General features: G+C 44.6%; 1 protein-coding gene across 2 annotated transcripts in view; it reads left to right on the top strand.

Annotated features, from left to right (window-relative positions):
* Arhgap35 (Rho GTPase activating protein 35) overlaps positions 1–17,127 on the top strand; it is a 106,181-nt gene that overhangs the window by 35,810 nt on the left and 53,244 nt on the right. For both annotated transcript variants that reach the window (XM_027431029.2, XM_035449552.1), the window contains exon 2: positions 11,856–15,730. In XM_027431029.2, the coding sequence (XP_027286830.1) occupies positions 12,050–15,730 (3,681 nt within the window). In that variant the 5' untranslated portion in view covers positions 11,856–12,049. The remainder of the gene's footprint in view (positions 1–11,855; positions 15,731–17,127) is intronic.

The raw sequence follows: 17,127 nt of genomic DNA, 5'->3' as shown, positions 1-17,127 counted from the left end.
ACTAGTGTCACCTGTTTGACATGACCCCAGCAGGGGCTTGGAAGAAGAGGATCAAATCTGTGATAAAGTGCCCTATTAGAGTCCCAGATGTGTTTGCTAGCTGTGTGAACTTGGTTTGACTATCTCCTAGAAAACAGTATAAAAGTATATAAAGCTGGTGCAGTCTGCAAGTATACCTCTGTGTCCTGGCTCAGAGAAGGCCTGAAATGGTCATTGTACATTGTGGAAGATGATACTTGGTTGAGCCCCCTCCCCCCCCCAAGTGTGTGTATGTATGTGTGTGTTCGTGAGTGTGTGGGAGAGTTGGCTCTCTCCATCATGTGGGTTCCAGAGTGGAACTCAGATAGATTGCCAGGTGGTGTAGGCCTAACAGTAGATGCTACCTAGCTGGGGTTTTTGCTAATAATAAAACTACATTTTTTTTTTTTTTTTTAGGACAGTTGAGTTTATTTGGGGCTGGGAATGTAGCTCAGATTGTAGGGTATGTGGCTAGCATTCTCGAGTCCATGATTTCAGTCCTAGCATCACTAAAGGCACAATGGGATACACTTATAAACTCCAGTAGAGGCAGAGGCAGAGCTCTGCAGGAGGATCAGCTGTTTCATCCTCAGCTACATAGCCAGTTGGAGGCTACCAGGGTGTGAGACCTTGTCTAAAGGAAAAAAGTAAAAGAAAATTCAGCTTATTTTAAACACAGTTTTCTGCAGAAGAACAAACAACAAAACCCCAATTTAGCAGATTTTGAGATAAGATTAGCCCAGGGCACAGTTTGTGCAGATTCCAGTCATTTGTTCAACTCTTACCACAGTTGTGTGTGTTTCTTTTTGTTTAGTTCATTAATGATGCTGTTTTAAACTTCATTTTAAGCAAAACAGGCATATACATACTTTGAGGACCAGAAAATGGCCAAGATGAACATGACTATTAGTTTTGTCTGTGTGAACTTAAATTAGTTGCAAACATTTGAGTCCAGCTGTTCCCTGTTGATGTTTGCTGGGTGAGGAGGTTGACTCTGTTCTAGCCTGAGACACTGTCCTTATCCCTTTCCTTCAGTTCAGGCACAGTAAGTAAAGCAGAACCACCATCCCCAAATGGTTATGCACAGGAGCTTGTTTTAGGACTGGCAAATTATAGAATAACGCTAATGGATGGTGAGGAATAATTAGAAATAATGCTCTGAAATCCTAATGTGTCGTGTTGTAGTGCTGTCGGGAATATTAAGGCTTACCGCTTGACTTAAAACTGGGCTAATGTACTTTTTCTTTTTTTAAAGTTAGCAGCAGTGCCTGTGTCTTCTGCACTGTGCACAGTCTTATTGTATATTCAGAAACACAAAGATACCACTTTCTTTTTGTTTTTTGTTTTTTTCCATGCTGTATATTGTAGGCTACCTGGCCAATGAACTTGTGTGTGATTCTGGCTCACCATAGGATTGCCGGGATTACAGGTTCATACCATTTAAGACTCTCAGACATGAGTATACTGTACTTGTATCATTCTACTCCTCCCAGATCACCCAAGCACCCCTTGAATTCAAGACCGCCTCTGTAATTATTTCTGGGTTCTCTGTGTCTGTCTGTCTGTCTCTCTCTCTCTCTCTCTCTCTCTCTCTCTCTCTCTCTCTCTCTCTCTCTCTCTCTCTCTCTCGCTTGATGACCGGCCTTGGATGCCTGAGATCCACGTGGTGGGAGAGAACGCCCACATTGTCTTCTCAGTGACACATATGCATCATAGCATGTGTGCCCCCCCCAAAAAAAGTAATAAAAAGTAATTTTAAAGGTTTTATTTTCTTTTTCACAGTCTGGGTAGAACTGGTCTTAATGTGAGGAAAAAGGCTCAGTTGTTTTGTTTGTTTTAATTTGGTAAGGAAACCCAAATGCGCTGTGTGAGTGGCTAGATAGACTGTGTGATGTATGGCGTTTTGCAATGCTTTTAAGTTTGAATTTGCTTAGGTTTTTGTTACCTTTCATGTGTAATGCTTGTACGTCGTATCCTAAATACAGGCCTTTGTTTTCCTTACCATAAGTCTGAAGATGTGGGAATAAACTCTTTGGGTCCTTGCATGTGTCCATACAGATCCAGACACATACTGTGCGGGGAGGTGTGCATCCCCCAGCCCTGCTTCCTTGGCAGGGGCTATCCTCCCAAGTGGGTAGCTGATCGTGCATCCTATAACTTCTGGGACTGTTTTAACAGTTATAAGACACTATCCAAGCACCCTTAGAACCCAGAACTCCTTAGAGTCAGTCCTAGGGAGAAGAGTGTCCCTTGTTCCTAAGGACTCCTCTCCATCTTGCCCAGAAGCGGCTCACCTAGACGTCATGGATTTTCAGTTTGTGCCTTTCAGCACAGGGATAGTTTCAGTGTGCCACAGCAAGGTAGAACTGTGTAGACCAGGCTGGTCTGCTGGGTTCTGGGATTAAAGTTGTGTGCCTCTCTGTTTTCTTATACAACCAGCAGTCGAACCAGCTCCCCGAGAGTTCAAGCATGTCGCTGAATAGTTGGTGACTGAGCACAGTGAGCACATCTGACTCCATATCTTTGGAGATAACATGGCCAGCCAGGAATCAAACTTCCTCACCCTAGATTTTCTTTCCCAGTCCATTTTTCTGTGAACCAGCATTATTTAAGTCCTCCTTTCTTTTTTGTTTTGTTTTTAGAGACAGGGTTTCCCTGTGGTAACCTGTCCTGGAATTCGCTCTGTAGACCAGGTTGGACTTGAACTTAAAGATCCGTCTCTCTCTGCCTCTTGAGTGCTAGGATTAAAAGTGTACCCCACCACTGTCTGGTTGTCTGTCTTTTTTTTTTTTTAAGATCCATTTTCTGTGTATGAGTGTTTTGGACTATATACGCACATATCATGGGCATGCCTGGTACTGAAGAGTTTATCAGATTCTCTAGAACTGGAGTTAGGGGTGGTTGTGAGCCACCATGTGGGTGCTAGGAACCAAATTTAGGTCTTCTGCTAGAGCAACAAGTGCTCTTAAATCACTGAGACAATCTCTTTAACATCCCCACTCCCCTTTTTAAAAAGCAGAGCAAACAGCTTTATTAGGGAAAATGGGAGAGGGGATAAACTCCTGAGGGTGAAAAGGGCCTCCCAGAGAGGAATACTCTTTCTGGTTTTTGAGGTATACCTGGGCTGGCCTCAGTATGTGACCCAAGATGACCATTCTGTGTTTACTGTAGGAGCCTCCACATCTGGCTCAGCAAATCGCCATTATGACACCAATTCAGAGAACACAGGAATAAATATAAACTCTGTGTTTTCCCCCCACTATACCCTCACACCTCAATTTTAACATCAGAAATTCAGAAGACCCCCCTACACCCACCCACCCATCAAGCAAGCAGTCTGTTCTGCAACAGAGACCATCAGGTCTCTCAGATTTGATGCAGCCCTGATACTGTTACCCCCCCCCAATAATGTCATGTCTCAGGTTCTCAGGGCTCCACCCATTGATTGTCTTCCCTGCTTCCCATGTAAGTCCTAGTGTTTTATTTCACCCGTACTCTGACTATGTGTCAGTCTTTCCACGGTCCCTCTCTTGGTTTTGGTTAATTTACTAGAGTGGTCCACAAAGTTCAGGGAAACACTGATGCAGATGAGATGGAGAGGGTAGGGTGAATTGGATGGGATGCAGAGTGGTTAGGCACCTAACCTCTTTGAGCTTCCGTGTTGCATAAAGCTGGCGGAACCCTCTCCTTTGCTTTTATGGCGCTTCAATAGATAGACATGAGCCGGGCGGTGGTGGCGCACGTCTTTAATCCCAGCACTCGGGAGGCAGAGGCAGGAGGATCTTTGAGAGTTCAAGACCATCCTGGTCTACAAGAGCTAGTTCCAGGACAACCTCCAAAGCCACAGAGAAACCCTGTCTCGGGGGGAAAAAAAGCATAGATAGACATGATTAATTAGATCATTGGCTGTTTATGTTCAGCTCTGTAGAGACTGAGGCTGGAACTACAGAGCTCAATGTAATCCTGCCCTGGTTTTCCCTGTGAGCTGCCTCCTTTCTAAAGCCATTCGCATACAAAAGAACATTTATTACTGTGAAGATTCCAAAGATTTCAGTAGTAAGCCAGAGACAGGAATAAAATGGATGCATATTTTGTAACAGGCAGGTAGCCCAGAGAGATGTGGTGAGCGGGAAGAGAGTTCCTTGGCTTCTAGTTCGTCTGTTTATCTTTGTCTTTCACTTTGAGCAGATGGGCTGGCTAGAGTTCTGAAGCTGCCTCCTTGCAGCTGCCGAGGGTAAAGTTTAAGGAAGTGCTTTTGCTGAACCAGCCCCCTTCATTGATCATGGGAATCTGATTCTATCCTCTGAATAATTTGGCTTAGAAATGTTGTTGCTTTAGTTTGTAGAGTTTGGTTACCCTCCAAGCTTGAGAACTGTGTTGAGGGTGGGAAAAAGATGGTGCTGTCCTGAGTGTGGCCTGGCTGGGGTGGTAAGAGCATCATCAGAGTCTGTCCCCAACCCTGGAACTCAGGGTTCTTTGACCAGGACTCAGGAACACAATGGAGAAGGAGAAGGGCTGTTTGCAAATACTCTGATCAGAGTTACCAGGAAAACTAACTTTGGTAGCATTTGGGGGTTGTTGCATATTCTCATATCTGGACTCTGTAGTTTTGACTAAGGATAGAGGTAAGAATTCTGTGTCTTGTGGGTCATTCTAGAACAGAGCTCAGGAGCATGTGTTGCTATGAATAGTGTGTATAGGTGTTTGTCAGAGAATACACCTCCAGGCACAGCCTCTGACCTGTGGCGGTCCTTATACTGTTGGGTCACAGTGGCACTTCTTGTGCTGTCTTGAGAATGGCTTCATACTCTGGGTATTGGATAAAAAGTGTCCTCCCCTTTCTAGAGGAGACGATCTAGTTTAGAGTTGGTGCCAAACATCCCATAGACAATTCTAGATATCAGTGACAAGGTCTGCAGAGCACACAGGTGTCAGCATGTTTTTAGCTGCAGCACCCAGTTGTGCTAAAGTTTAAAGTACTCGTGATGTACCCTCCTCTCGAACTTGACTCCCAGCACTAAGTGTTAAGCTTTTAGGCTCTGTGTTTTGTTGGTTTTCCAAGTATCAGTAGTTCTACAGAAGTTGCTGTTTTTTTTAACCTTTTAGTAGATCTCTGTTTGTCTTAATATCTTTTGAGATAGGTTATACAGCTAAGGGTGTGGCCAGGAACCTCTAACAGCCTTAGCCTCCTGAGTGCTGGGATTACAAGCATGAGCCATTACAGTAGCTTGGGTTTTTTCAATTAATTAATTAATTAATTAACTAATTAGTTTTTTAGACTTAGTTTATGTAAATGAATGTTCACCATATGAGTGCTGTGGAGTTACTAGTGGTTGTAAGCCACCATGTGGATGCTGAGAATAGAACCCGGATCCTCTGTAAAAGCAGAAAGTACTTTTAACCACTGAGTCATCACTCCAGCCCCTGGATTAGTTTTATAGATATGTTTTTCCTGTTTTCACTCTCTACTTTTGAAAGGTGCTGGAAAATCACAAATTGCATATTTGATTTTGTTCCTTAGATAGTTTCCCATTAAGAATTTGTAGTTCAGCCAGACTTGGCACATGCCTTTAGTCCCAGCACACTTGAGGCAGAGTTAGGCAGATCTCTGTTAGTTTGAGGCCAGCCTGGACTACAGAGGGAGTTCTAGTATAGCTAGGGCTGTTACACAGAGAAATCCTGTTTCCTTTAAAAAAAAAAAAAAAAAAAAAGTTTCTCACCAGATGGAAGGACATTGAGCATTGTAAAGTCTTGGACACACCTTCCTTGTTGTCTCTGCTCTCTTTATCGTCTTTTGATCATTAAGTTTAGTGGCTCTGCTAATTGTTTTTAGCCACCTCTTTGAAAAGTTGAACATGTATGTGGCCAGGCACTTAAAGTTATTTCCTCTAAACTAAGTGTTTGAGACATCCTTAGATTTATAACCAGCTTTGTTTACTGTGTAATTCAGTCCAATTGAGGAACTAGTAAAACTGCATTATCCAGACATCAAAGCTGAGAGTGCAGTTACACCAAGGAACTTATTAGGTTTCTAACAAGTAGAAGTTATCAGGTGTTTGAAAATTAACTACTTCCATGCCGCCTGATTTTTTAAGTTTTGGTAACACTTTTGGCTGTGAACATAATTTGGAGTTTAAATTATCAGTTGTATTCAGACATGGTGGCACATACCTATCTGAAATCCTGATGTGCCCAGAGGTTGAGCAGGAATTAGAGTTCAAGGCTGGCCTTGGTTACTAATGAGTCCCTGTCTCAACAGCAGCAAAACTACGTACGTATTAGTAGCTAACCTCTTCAGAGTTGGCTGTTCTTTTCATTTCAGCTTTCTGTAGCCAACACCATCCTGCAAAGATTGAACAGGTGTTGCATTTTTGCCTCAAAATTGAGCCAGTTTTTTTTTTTTTTTTTTTTTTTTTTGTTGTTATTTCATTGTCCTCCCTGAGGTTTCTGGGAAAGGATGTGTTATTAGACACAACTGTACAGAGAGCTGGGTCACAGATTGCCAGTTATATGCAGTAGTCACTCAAAGGAGGATGCTGTTGCTAAGTATGTTTCAAGATAGGTTAGCGTGAGACCTTGTGACCCCTGTCCCTGGGGTGAGGACTTGCTAGGGAAGAGCTGGGTGAGCACCTTTGACTTCTTGGGGCTTCATCAGCAGTCCTTTCCCAGCTCTGTCATCTTCTTGTCACAGATTAAAAAATAAAATGTGTATACTACAGACCCCCATGCCAACTTTGTTGATTTTTGTGTAGCTCTTTCCTGTTCTGTGTTGGAGGGGAGGCAAATACACTTGAGATATTTACAAGCAGCTCTTAATATTGTTTATGTGACAACCACTTAGAGAAGTGGATGGGAAGGTGTTTCTCTCAGGTGCCTTGCTTGTCCCTTTTGAGTCTTTTTTTTTTTTTTTTTTAACCTACTACTTCTCAGATTTCTTTAGAAGTTTTAGTTTTCTGAATTGTCACGGAAAATGTTTAGAAGTGACCCATGACCACTTGAGGTTGTCATCACAGTGGACAGCACTATTCTCTCTTTTGTCCCTCAGAATAAAATGTATTACTGAGCCCAGTAGCTCACACTTGAAAGAGGCAAGGATGGGAGGAACATAGAGTTCAAGGCTTGCCTGTGAGATGCTGTATCAAAGTAAAAAACAGGGGTAGGAGGATTATGCCAAGTTGGAGCAATAAAAGAAAGGGAAAGGAAGAGAACTAGGGACAAGGTTTAGAAGAGAGCTTACTTAGAAGTCACCAGTGGAGGGTCTGGGGGCGTGGTCCAGCAGTTGAGCACTTGCTCAGTATGTGCAAAGTACTTGGTCCCACCCCTAGCACCACACAAAAACAACGATGCTTTGGCTCAAAAGCAGTGGTTTTCAAAAAAAAAATAAAAAGCTGTGACTCTTAATACAGTTTCTCATGTTGTAATGACCCTAGCCATAAAATTATTTTCATTGCTACTTCATAACTGTAATTTTGTTAGTGTTATGAACCATAATGTAAACATCTGTGTTTTCTGATGGTCTTAAGTAACCCCTGTGAAAGGGTCATTTGACCCCCCCACCCAGGGGTCATGAAGGTTTAAAAACTTTAAAGATCTGATTTCTTGACATTTCTGTGAAGCACACAGAAGCATGAAGCTTATGGAAATGCCAGCTTCCTACCAGATGTAAATGAGATTCAAAAGAAATTGGTTTGCTTGCTATCTTAGATAGTCTCTGGACATGGTTTGCTTGCTATCTTAGATAGTCTCTGGACATGGTTTGCTTGCTATCTTAGATAGTCTCTGGACATGGTTTGCTTGCTATCTTAGATAGTCTCTGGACATGGTTTGCTTGGTTGCAGACTTGGCAGTCACACAGTTACACTTTAGTGTGCAAGTAAATGCCCATGCCACAGAATAGTAGGTGCCAGAGGCCCGAGTGTGCAGAGGTAGACAGGGGCAGTTTATTTTAGTTCAGCTGAAAGGTTGCTGAAGGCTTTGTGTGAGACTATGATAATAGCTTGTTAATGACTGAAATTGTTAAAACTTTGAGTCCCTTATAGTGCCTCTCCTCAACCCTGTGCTTGCCTCCTCCTGTCCTAGCTAGTGAAAGACTCTGCCTTAGCCACACACACAGTGGTGGTGCATGTCTTCAGTCCCAGCATCAGGAAGCAGAGGCAGGCGGATCTCTGAGTTCAAGGACAGCCTGGTCTATAGAGTGAGTTCCAGGACAGTCAAAACTACACAGAGAAACCCTGTCTTGAAAAACCAGATGTGGGGGTGGGGGGAGAGACAGGCAGGCAGGCAGGCAGGCAGGCAGGCAGGCAGACAGACAGACAGACAAGACAGCATTATATTAAGTGGCAGCAGAGGCTGACTTTTTTTTTCTGCTGAGGAAGCAGTTTTTGTAGAGTCCACTCCCAGTGTCTAAAATGCTGTGCAGAGATCCCCTGTGGGGCCGCGTAAGTCTAGAAGGCTGGCTTTCAAGAGCCCTGCATGTCCTTTGTAGCTACTGCAGTACTCATTCCTCTGTAAGTATCACAGGTGGAGGACCCAGCAGCGAACTTGCAAACTTTACAGGGCAACTCTCATCAGAGAAACCTCTGCATATTTACACTGTTGAGAATTTGATAACAATAAAAACAACACAAAGGAATATCATATATACTGTCTCAGTTAAGGTTACTATTGCTGTGATGAAACACCATGACCAAAAGCAACTTGGGGTGGAAAGGGTTTATTTCACTTACACCATTCCCTATACCATAAAGCACAGTTCATCATCAAAAGCAGTGAGGGCAAGAATTCACAAAAGGCCGGAGCCTGGAGGCAGGAACTGATGGAGGCTGTGGAGGAATTCTGCTTACTGGCATCATGGCTTGTTCAGCTGCTTTCTTAAAGAATCCAGGACCACCAGCCCAAGGATGGTACCACCCACAGTGGGCTGGGCCCTCCCCCATTGATCACTAATTAAGAAAAAGACTTACAGCCAAATCTTAGGGACATATTTTTCTCAGATGCAGTTTCCTCCTTTTGGATAACTCTAGCTTGTGTCAAGTTGACATCAAACTAGCCAACACACATACTTTAATTCAGTTGTACCTATTAACATGTTTTTTTCATCTGCAATTGGTTTGTTTTGAAGGTTCTCACATGACCCATGTTGGCCCAGAGCTGGCTTTGGCTGTGACCTTGCATAGCCAGAGCTTCTGCCTGCACCTCTCGGGTGTTAGGATTACAGGCAGGCACTACCACTTCCAGTTATATGGGGTGACGATTAAACCCAGGTTTTCCTTCTTACTAGGCAAGCGCTACTAACTGAGCACAGCCCTAGTCCTTCGTTGGCATTCTTACTCTTTCTCAAACAGATTTTTGTTTCCTGAATATTTATATTCATTTTGGCTTATTCCCACCCTCAAAATGCTTCAGTAAGGCTACTCTAAAAGCAAAGATACTTGATCTCAGTATAGCCGTCTACTTCATAAACATTTGTATTGAGGATTTTTCTGATTTACTCTTCCTTGTCAAGTGTTTTATCATTGATCTTCATTCCCTCACTCAATTAATTTTATTGTGTAAAAGACATGTCATGTAACACAAAATTAGCATTACGCTTTCTTGTTCTGACAACTCTTAAGATAGAAACAGTCTGTTATGAATCGTTTTCAGAATCGATTGTATGCATTGTGTATGTGCACGTGTAAATGTGCTTATGTTCATGTATGCTGCAATATGCGTGTGTTGGGGTTACATATTCTTTGACAGGCATGGTGGCCAGCTCTCACTCTGTACTTCTCACCAGTGCTCATGGGGTTCTTTTGCACTAGGTTTTCTTCTACATTTTGTCGTTTTAGGTTTTTGATCCATTTAAAGTTGCTGTATGGTTGGTTGATTGTTCTTTTGTTTTATTTTTTGAGACAGGTTCTTATTTTGTAGTATTGGATACTCTGAAACTCGCTATGTGAACCAAGCTGACCTTGGATTCACAGGTTTGCCTGCCTCCTAAGGGACTAAAAATGTGAACCACCACACACTGCTAGAGTTAGTTTTTGTTGTTGTTGTTGAATTGAATTTAGTGCCTATCGTGTGCTAGATAAGAACTCTTATATCTGAGTCACATCCCCAGCTCTAGGGTTAGCCTCTGTATATGATGTAGATAAAGACCTGCCTCTGTCCTTTCCTGTGTGAAGGCCCACTTTGCCCAGCACCAGCTGTTAAAAAGTCTGTCCTTTTGGGCTGGAGAGATAGCTCAGTGGTTAAGAGCACTGGCTGCTCTTTCAGAGGACCCAGGTTCCATTCCTAGCACCCACATGGCAGCTCACAATTCTCTATAGCTTCTGTTCCAGGCGATCTGACACCTTCACACCAATGCACGGAAAAAAAATAAATAAATAAATAAATAAATAAATAAATAAATAAATCAGTGTCATTTTCCCGATGACTGGTCCCAACAGCCTTGTGAAGTCATCTAGCCAGCCAGACATGTGGGATCTCTATGAGTTTGAAGCCAGCCTGGTTTACATAGTGAGCTCCAGGGCTACATAAGTAAGACTAAGACCCTGTCTCAAACCACACACACACACACACACACACACACACACACAAAGTCATTCAGTGACATATATGATTTAGCTGTGAGATTTCTGTTTCTTTTCCATTGGTCTATGTCTTTATGTCACTGCGGGACTGTTTTGATTGTTGAGGCTTTGAAGTGAATTTTGAAAGCAATATTGTGAGCCATCCAGAAAGCTTTATTCATTCCTTCCTCCTCCTCGTCTGTCTTCCCCCTTCCTTTCTGTAGCCAAGGCTACTCCTGAACTACTTGGCATTCCCTGCCTCAGTCTCCTGAGGGCTTCCATACCACACTGATAATGTGAATTTTGGTTGCCGAGTAAAGGTGTTGTCTGCCTTCTCCACTATAATTACTATTGAGGGCTTTTCTCTTCCTGATAATTAATAGGCAGTCTTAGGGCACTTGAGTTATCTGTCAACATCCTGCTCCTCAAGATTTCCCTGCATTTAACCTTCCATCATGACTCTCATCCGATCCAATTGTATGGGCTTTAGTTCATATTTTTTGCAGCGAGCTGTAATCCATTACAATTTTTTTGGTTCACAGATTATTCTAGACCTTACTTGTGGGATCCCCTTTAAGATAACACCATTGTCCTTGTGAAATGTCCCATTATTTTTATTTTTATTTGTACATCACATTTCTGGCTCAGCCAGGCATGGTGGGTGGCACACGCCTTTAATCCCAGCGCTTTCGGGACAGAGACAAGTGGATTCGAGCTCAAGTCCAAGACAGCAAGAACTATATCAAAAAAACTGCCTCAAAAACAAAACCACAAAAGACATTTCTTATATCCACCCTGCCTTGGAGTTAGCCACATTTCCTCCAGAGCCCTCACTTGCCACCTTAGCATTTTACAGTCTCCTTATTTATGTCTTCCTGTCTTGCAGTAGACTATACCTGTTGGAAAGCACATAGATATTAGCCTTTTGGTTATTGTCATTATCATTGTACATGGTATGTGTGTGCGCCCCGTCCTGTACAGGCATACATGTGCCATAACAGCATGTGTGTGGGCCTCAGAGGACAACTTTGGGGAATTGGTTTTTTCCTTTCTTGTTGGGATTCAGGAATTGAACGTGAGTTGTCAGGCTTCCACAGCAAACACCTGCTGTACCCTCTGAACAGTCTCAACAACTCTGATGTCAGCCTTAATCATTTCACTCAGCATAAGGCCTGGCACACTAGGTTTACTAAGTATTTGTTGGATTAAAAATCCTTTTATTGTAATTCGGTGGTTAAAATAGAGTTTGGATACTGATGATTTTTCTTTCCCGCCTCCATCTAGGCAGACATGTTGGCTATTTGGCGATGAGAAGTAGCAAGAACTGACATCATACTGGTTTACAACACTATGGGACCTGACACTTGTGCTGCTTGGGCAGCCGGCCTCCATTGGCACTGCTGAGAAGCCCTCTCAACTCTACTGCAGAACACTAATCTGATCTCGGAAGTAGCTGATTGTGGCAGGATGTTTCGAAGATGATGATGGCAAGAAAGCAAGATGTTCGAATCCCCACCTACAACATCAGCGTGGTGGGATTGTCCGGGACTGAGAAGGAGAAAGGCCAGTGCGGCATTGGGAAGTCTTGTCTGTGTAACCGCTTCGTGCGCCCAAGTGCCGATGATTTTCACCTGGACCACACTTCTGTCCTCAGCACTAGTGACTTTGGTGGGCGGGTGGTCAATAATGACCACTTTCTCTACTGGGGAGAAGTTAGCCGCTCCCTGGAGGACTGTGTGGAATGTAAGATGCACATTGTGGAGCAGACTGAGTTCATTGATGATCAGACTTTTCAACCTCATCGAAGCACGGCCCTGCAGCCCTACATCAAGAGAGCTGCGGCCACCAAGCTCGCATCAGCTGAAAAACTCATGTATTTTTGCACTGACCAGCTGGGGCTGGAGCAGGACTTTGAGCAGAAGCAGATGCCCGATGGAAAGCTGCTGGTCGACGGTTTCCTTCTGGGCATCGATGTTAGCAGGGGCATGAACAGGAACTTCGATGACCAGCTCAAGTTTGTTTCTAATCTCTACAATCAGCTTGCAAAAACAAAAAAGCCCATAGTGGTGGTCCTGACTAAGTGTGACGAGGGTGTTGAGCGGTACATTAGAGATGCACATACTTTTGCCTTAAGCAAAAAGAACCTCCAGGTTGTAGAGACCTCGGCAAGATCCAATGTGAATGTGGACTTGGCTTTCAGTACTTTAGTGCAACTCATTGATAAGAGTCGAGGGAAGACAAAAATCATTCCTTACTTTGAAGCTCTCAAGCAACAGAGTCAGCAAATAGCTACAGCAAAGGACAAGTATGAGTGGTTGGTGAGCCGCATTGTGAAAAACCACAATGAGAACTGGCTGAATGTCAGCCGAAAGATGCAGGCCTCCCCTGAGTACCAGGACTACGTCTACCTGGAAGGGACACAAAAGGCCAAGAAGCTCTTCCTGCAGCACATCCACCGCCTCAAGCATGAGCATATTGAGCGCCGCAGAAAGCTATACCTGGCAGCCCTGCCGTTGGCTTTTGAAGCCCTCATCCCTAACCTAGATGAAGTAGACCACCTGAGCTGCATTAAAGCCAAAAAGCTCTTAGAGACCAAGCCTGAGTTCTTAAAGTGGTTTGTTGTGCTTGAAGAGACCCCATGGGACGCCACCAGCCACATTGACAACATGGAAAATGAGCGGATTCCCTTTGACTTGATGGATACTGTCCCTGCCGAGCAGCTGTATGAGACCCACTTGGAGAAGCTGAGGAATGAGAGGAAGAGAGCTGAGATGCGAAAGGCATTCAAAGAAAACCTGGAGACCTCTCCTTTCATAACTCCCGGGAAACCTTGGGAAGAGGCTCGTAGTTTTATTATGAATGAAGACTTTTACCAGTGGCTGGAGGAGTCTGTGTACATGGACATCTACGGCAAGCACCAGAAGCAGATTATAGACCGAGCAAAGGAAGAGTTCCAGGAGTTGCTTTTGGAGTACTCAGAATTGTTTTATGAGCTGGAGCTGGATGCCAAACCCAGCAAGGAAAAGATGGGTGTCATCCAGGATGTTTTGGGGGAAGAGCAGCGATTTAAGGCATTGCAGAAGCTCCAAGCAGAGCGTGATGCCCTCATTCTGAAGCACATTCATTTTGTGTACCACCCCACGAAGGAGACATGCCCCAGCTGCCCAGCTTGTGTGGATGCTAAGATAGAGCACCTGATTAGTTGTCGCTTCATCAGACCATCCGATAGGAATCAGAAAAACTCTCTGTCTGACCCCAGTATTGATAGGATCAATTTGGTTATCTTAGGCAAAGATGGCCTTGCCCGAGAGTTAGCCAATGAAATTAGAGCTCTTTGTACAAATGATGACAAATATGTGATAGACGGTAAAATGTATGAGCTGTCCCTGAGGCCAATAGAGGGGAATGTCAGGCTTCCTGTGAACTCTTTCCAGACACCAACCTTCCAACCCCATGGCTGCCTCTGCCTTTACAATTCAAAGGAGTCACTGTCCTACGTGGTGGAGAGTATAGAGAAGAGCAGAGAGTCCACGCTAGGCAGGCGGGATAATCACTTAGTTCACCTCCCCTTGACCTTAATTCTAGTTAACAAGAGAGGGGACACAAGTGGAGAGACTCTGCACAGCTTAATACAACAAGGCCAGCAGATTGCTAGCAAACTGCAGTGTGTCTTTCTGGACCCTGCTTCTGCTGGCATTGGTTACGGACGCAACATTAACGAGAAGCAGATCAGTCAAGTTCTGAAGGGACTCCTGGATTCTAAGCGCAACTTAAACCTGGTCAGCTCCACTGCTAGTATCAAGGACTTGGCTGATGTGGACCTTCGAATTGTCATGTGTCTGATGTGTGGTGATCCCTTTAGTGCAGATGACATACTCTCTCCTGTCCTGCAGTCCCAAACCTGTAAATCTTCCCACTGTGGGAGCAGCAACTCTGTTTTACTTGAACTTCCGATTGGACTACACAAGAAGCGCATTGAGCTGTCTGTTCTTTCGTACCATTCCTCGTTCAGCATCCGAAAGAGCCGCTTGGTTCATGGGTACATTGTTTTTTATTCAGCCAAGCGTAAGGCCTCCTTGGCAATGTTACGTGCCTTTCTTTGTGAAGTGCAGGATATTATTCCCATCCAGCTTGTTGCACTCACTGATGGCGCTATAGATGTCCTGGACAATGACTTAAGTCGAGAGCAGCTGACAGAGGGGGAGGAAATTGCACAAGAAATTGATGGCAGGTTCACAGGCATCCCTTGTAGCCAACCCCAGCATAAACTTGAGATCTTTCACCCCTTTTTTAAAGACGTGGTGGAGAAAAAGAACATAATCGAGGCCACGCACATGTACGACAATGTTGCTGAGGCCTGCAGCACCACTGAAGAAGTGTTCAACTCCCCCAGGGCTGGGTCACCACTCTGCAACTCAAACTTGCAGGACTCAGAAGAAGACGTGGAGCCTCCATCATACCACCTGTTTCGGGAAGATGCGACAGTGCCCTCCCTGTCCAAAGACCATTCCAAGTTCTCTATGGAGCTGGAGGGAAATGACGGGCTGTCTTTCATAATGAGCAACTTTGAGAGTAAATTGAACAACAAAGTACCTCCACCAGTCAAACCAAAGCCTCCTGTCCATTTTGAGATCACAAAAGATCTGTCCTACTTAGACCAAGGCCATCGGGAGGGACAGAGGAAGTCTGTGTCTTCTAGCCCCTGGCTGCCTCAGGACGGGTTTGATCCTTCTGACTACGCAGAGCCAATGGATGCCGTGGTCAAGCCAAGGAATGAGGAAGAAAACATCTATTCTGTGCCCCATGACAGCACCCAGGGCAAGATCATCACCATCCGGAACATCAACAAAGCCCAGTCCAATGGCAGTGGCAATGGTTCTGACAGTGAAATGGACACGAGCTCTCTAGAGCGAGGCCGCAAGGTATCCGCCGTGAGTAAGCCTGTGCTGTACAGGACGAGATGCACCCGGCTGGGGCGGTTTGCTAGTTACCGCACTAGCTTCAGTGTGGGGAGTGATGATGAGCTGGGACCCATCCGGAAGAAAGAGGAGGATCAGGCATCGCAGGGCTATAAAGGGGACAATGCTGTCATTCCATATGAAACAGATGAGGACCCCAGGAGGAGGAATATCCTTCGAAGTCTAAGGAGGAACACCAAGGTAAGACCTCATTTAGGATGAGTCAGTAGGGATTTGCACAGCGTCTTGGTGAGATTTGATTGATGACAACTATTCAGGGACAACATGGTTTTAAACACACACTGGATGTGAGCGCATGTAAGCACGAGAGTGCAATTATTTTTTGGCTCTGTGGTAAGAGCCAGCCTGTGCATTAGATATCCCCTACTGGTAGGTCTCATGTAGTTAGCACTTGGATAGGTATCCTAGGTTTGCCTTTGCCTAGAACAGTAATTACCCAAATGAGCAGGTAGTGTAGAGCTCTTCAGTGTCTTGACAAGTGGCCAAGCCAGTGACACGGGTACTATTTCCTCTCTTAAAGATTGTAGATTTGCACCCCTTGGCCTGAACATACATCATCTTTATGGTTCTCAAATGCTGCTATCCCATGCTAATCACAAAAGGGTGCTTCGTTTTACATCAGCGAGAAGTGGATCGTTCTCTGCACACACAAATCTGTGAAAGTGCTGAAATGGCAAAAAAGAAAGGGGGGGGGGCCTCAGCATGGAGTTTATCCATATTTGTAAAATGAGATTTTTTGTTGTTGTTGTTTTGGTTTTTTTTTTTTTTTTTTTTTTTGGTTTTTCGAGACAGGGTTTCTCTGTGTAGCTTTGGAGCCTATCCTGGCACTCGCTCTGGAGACCAGGCTGGTCTCGAATTCACAGAGATCCTCCTGCCTCTGCCTCCCGAGTGCTGGGATTAAAGGCGTGTGCCACCAACACCCAGCTGTAAAATGAGATTTCACATGTCCCTTTCTTCATCTGTCTGCAGTTACTTCTTCCATTAGTGAGTCTCTGTACTTCAGGGAGCACAGGTATAACAGAGACAGGGAAGGAAGACCTTATAGTAGTGTTTTACATGTCAATAGGGGAGGAAATGTATTTTCTTGCTGAAGACTACAGCTTGGTGTTTGCAAGGCAGATTGCTAGAGACAGCGCCCTGTCCTCTTAGGTCTAGGCACTGAGGCAGGGAAAGTATCACCCAACTCCCCCTCCCCTCGCCGTTTGTAGTGGTGCAGTACTGTTCTGAGAATGACAGCTTGCTGAGATTCTGATAGGGATATAATAACCTATGGTCAGCAGTATAGACAGGATGGTGCTCGCTCTGCTTCCTGCCAGGAAACAGCAGAGATGAGTCGCTCACATGAGGCTTTACAAGGACCTTGGAGGGGAGTTGCTAGAAATGAATTCCATATCAAAGGTATCTGGAGTGTGCTACGGAGTACTGAGAGGTAGCAGAGAGGCCACTGTGGTAGCCCAGGGCCCTGGGAGGTGGAGGAACATGACGCCATTGGACCCTTGGGCATATAGGGTGTTCCTCAGTCACTACTGGCCAGGGTTTCCATGCCTTCTTGTCTGTGCACTGTCAGGAGGTCAGAG

Source organism: Cricetulus griseus, chromosome 9 (assembly GCF_003668045.3).
Source record: "Cricetulus griseus strain 17A/GY chromosome 9, alternate assembly CriGri-PICRH-1.0, whole genome shotgun sequence".
NCBI lineage: Eukaryota > Metazoa > Chordata > Mammalia > Rodentia > Cricetidae > Cricetulus > Cricetulus griseus.
This window is presented reverse-complemented; position numbering and strand designations above follow the sequence as displayed.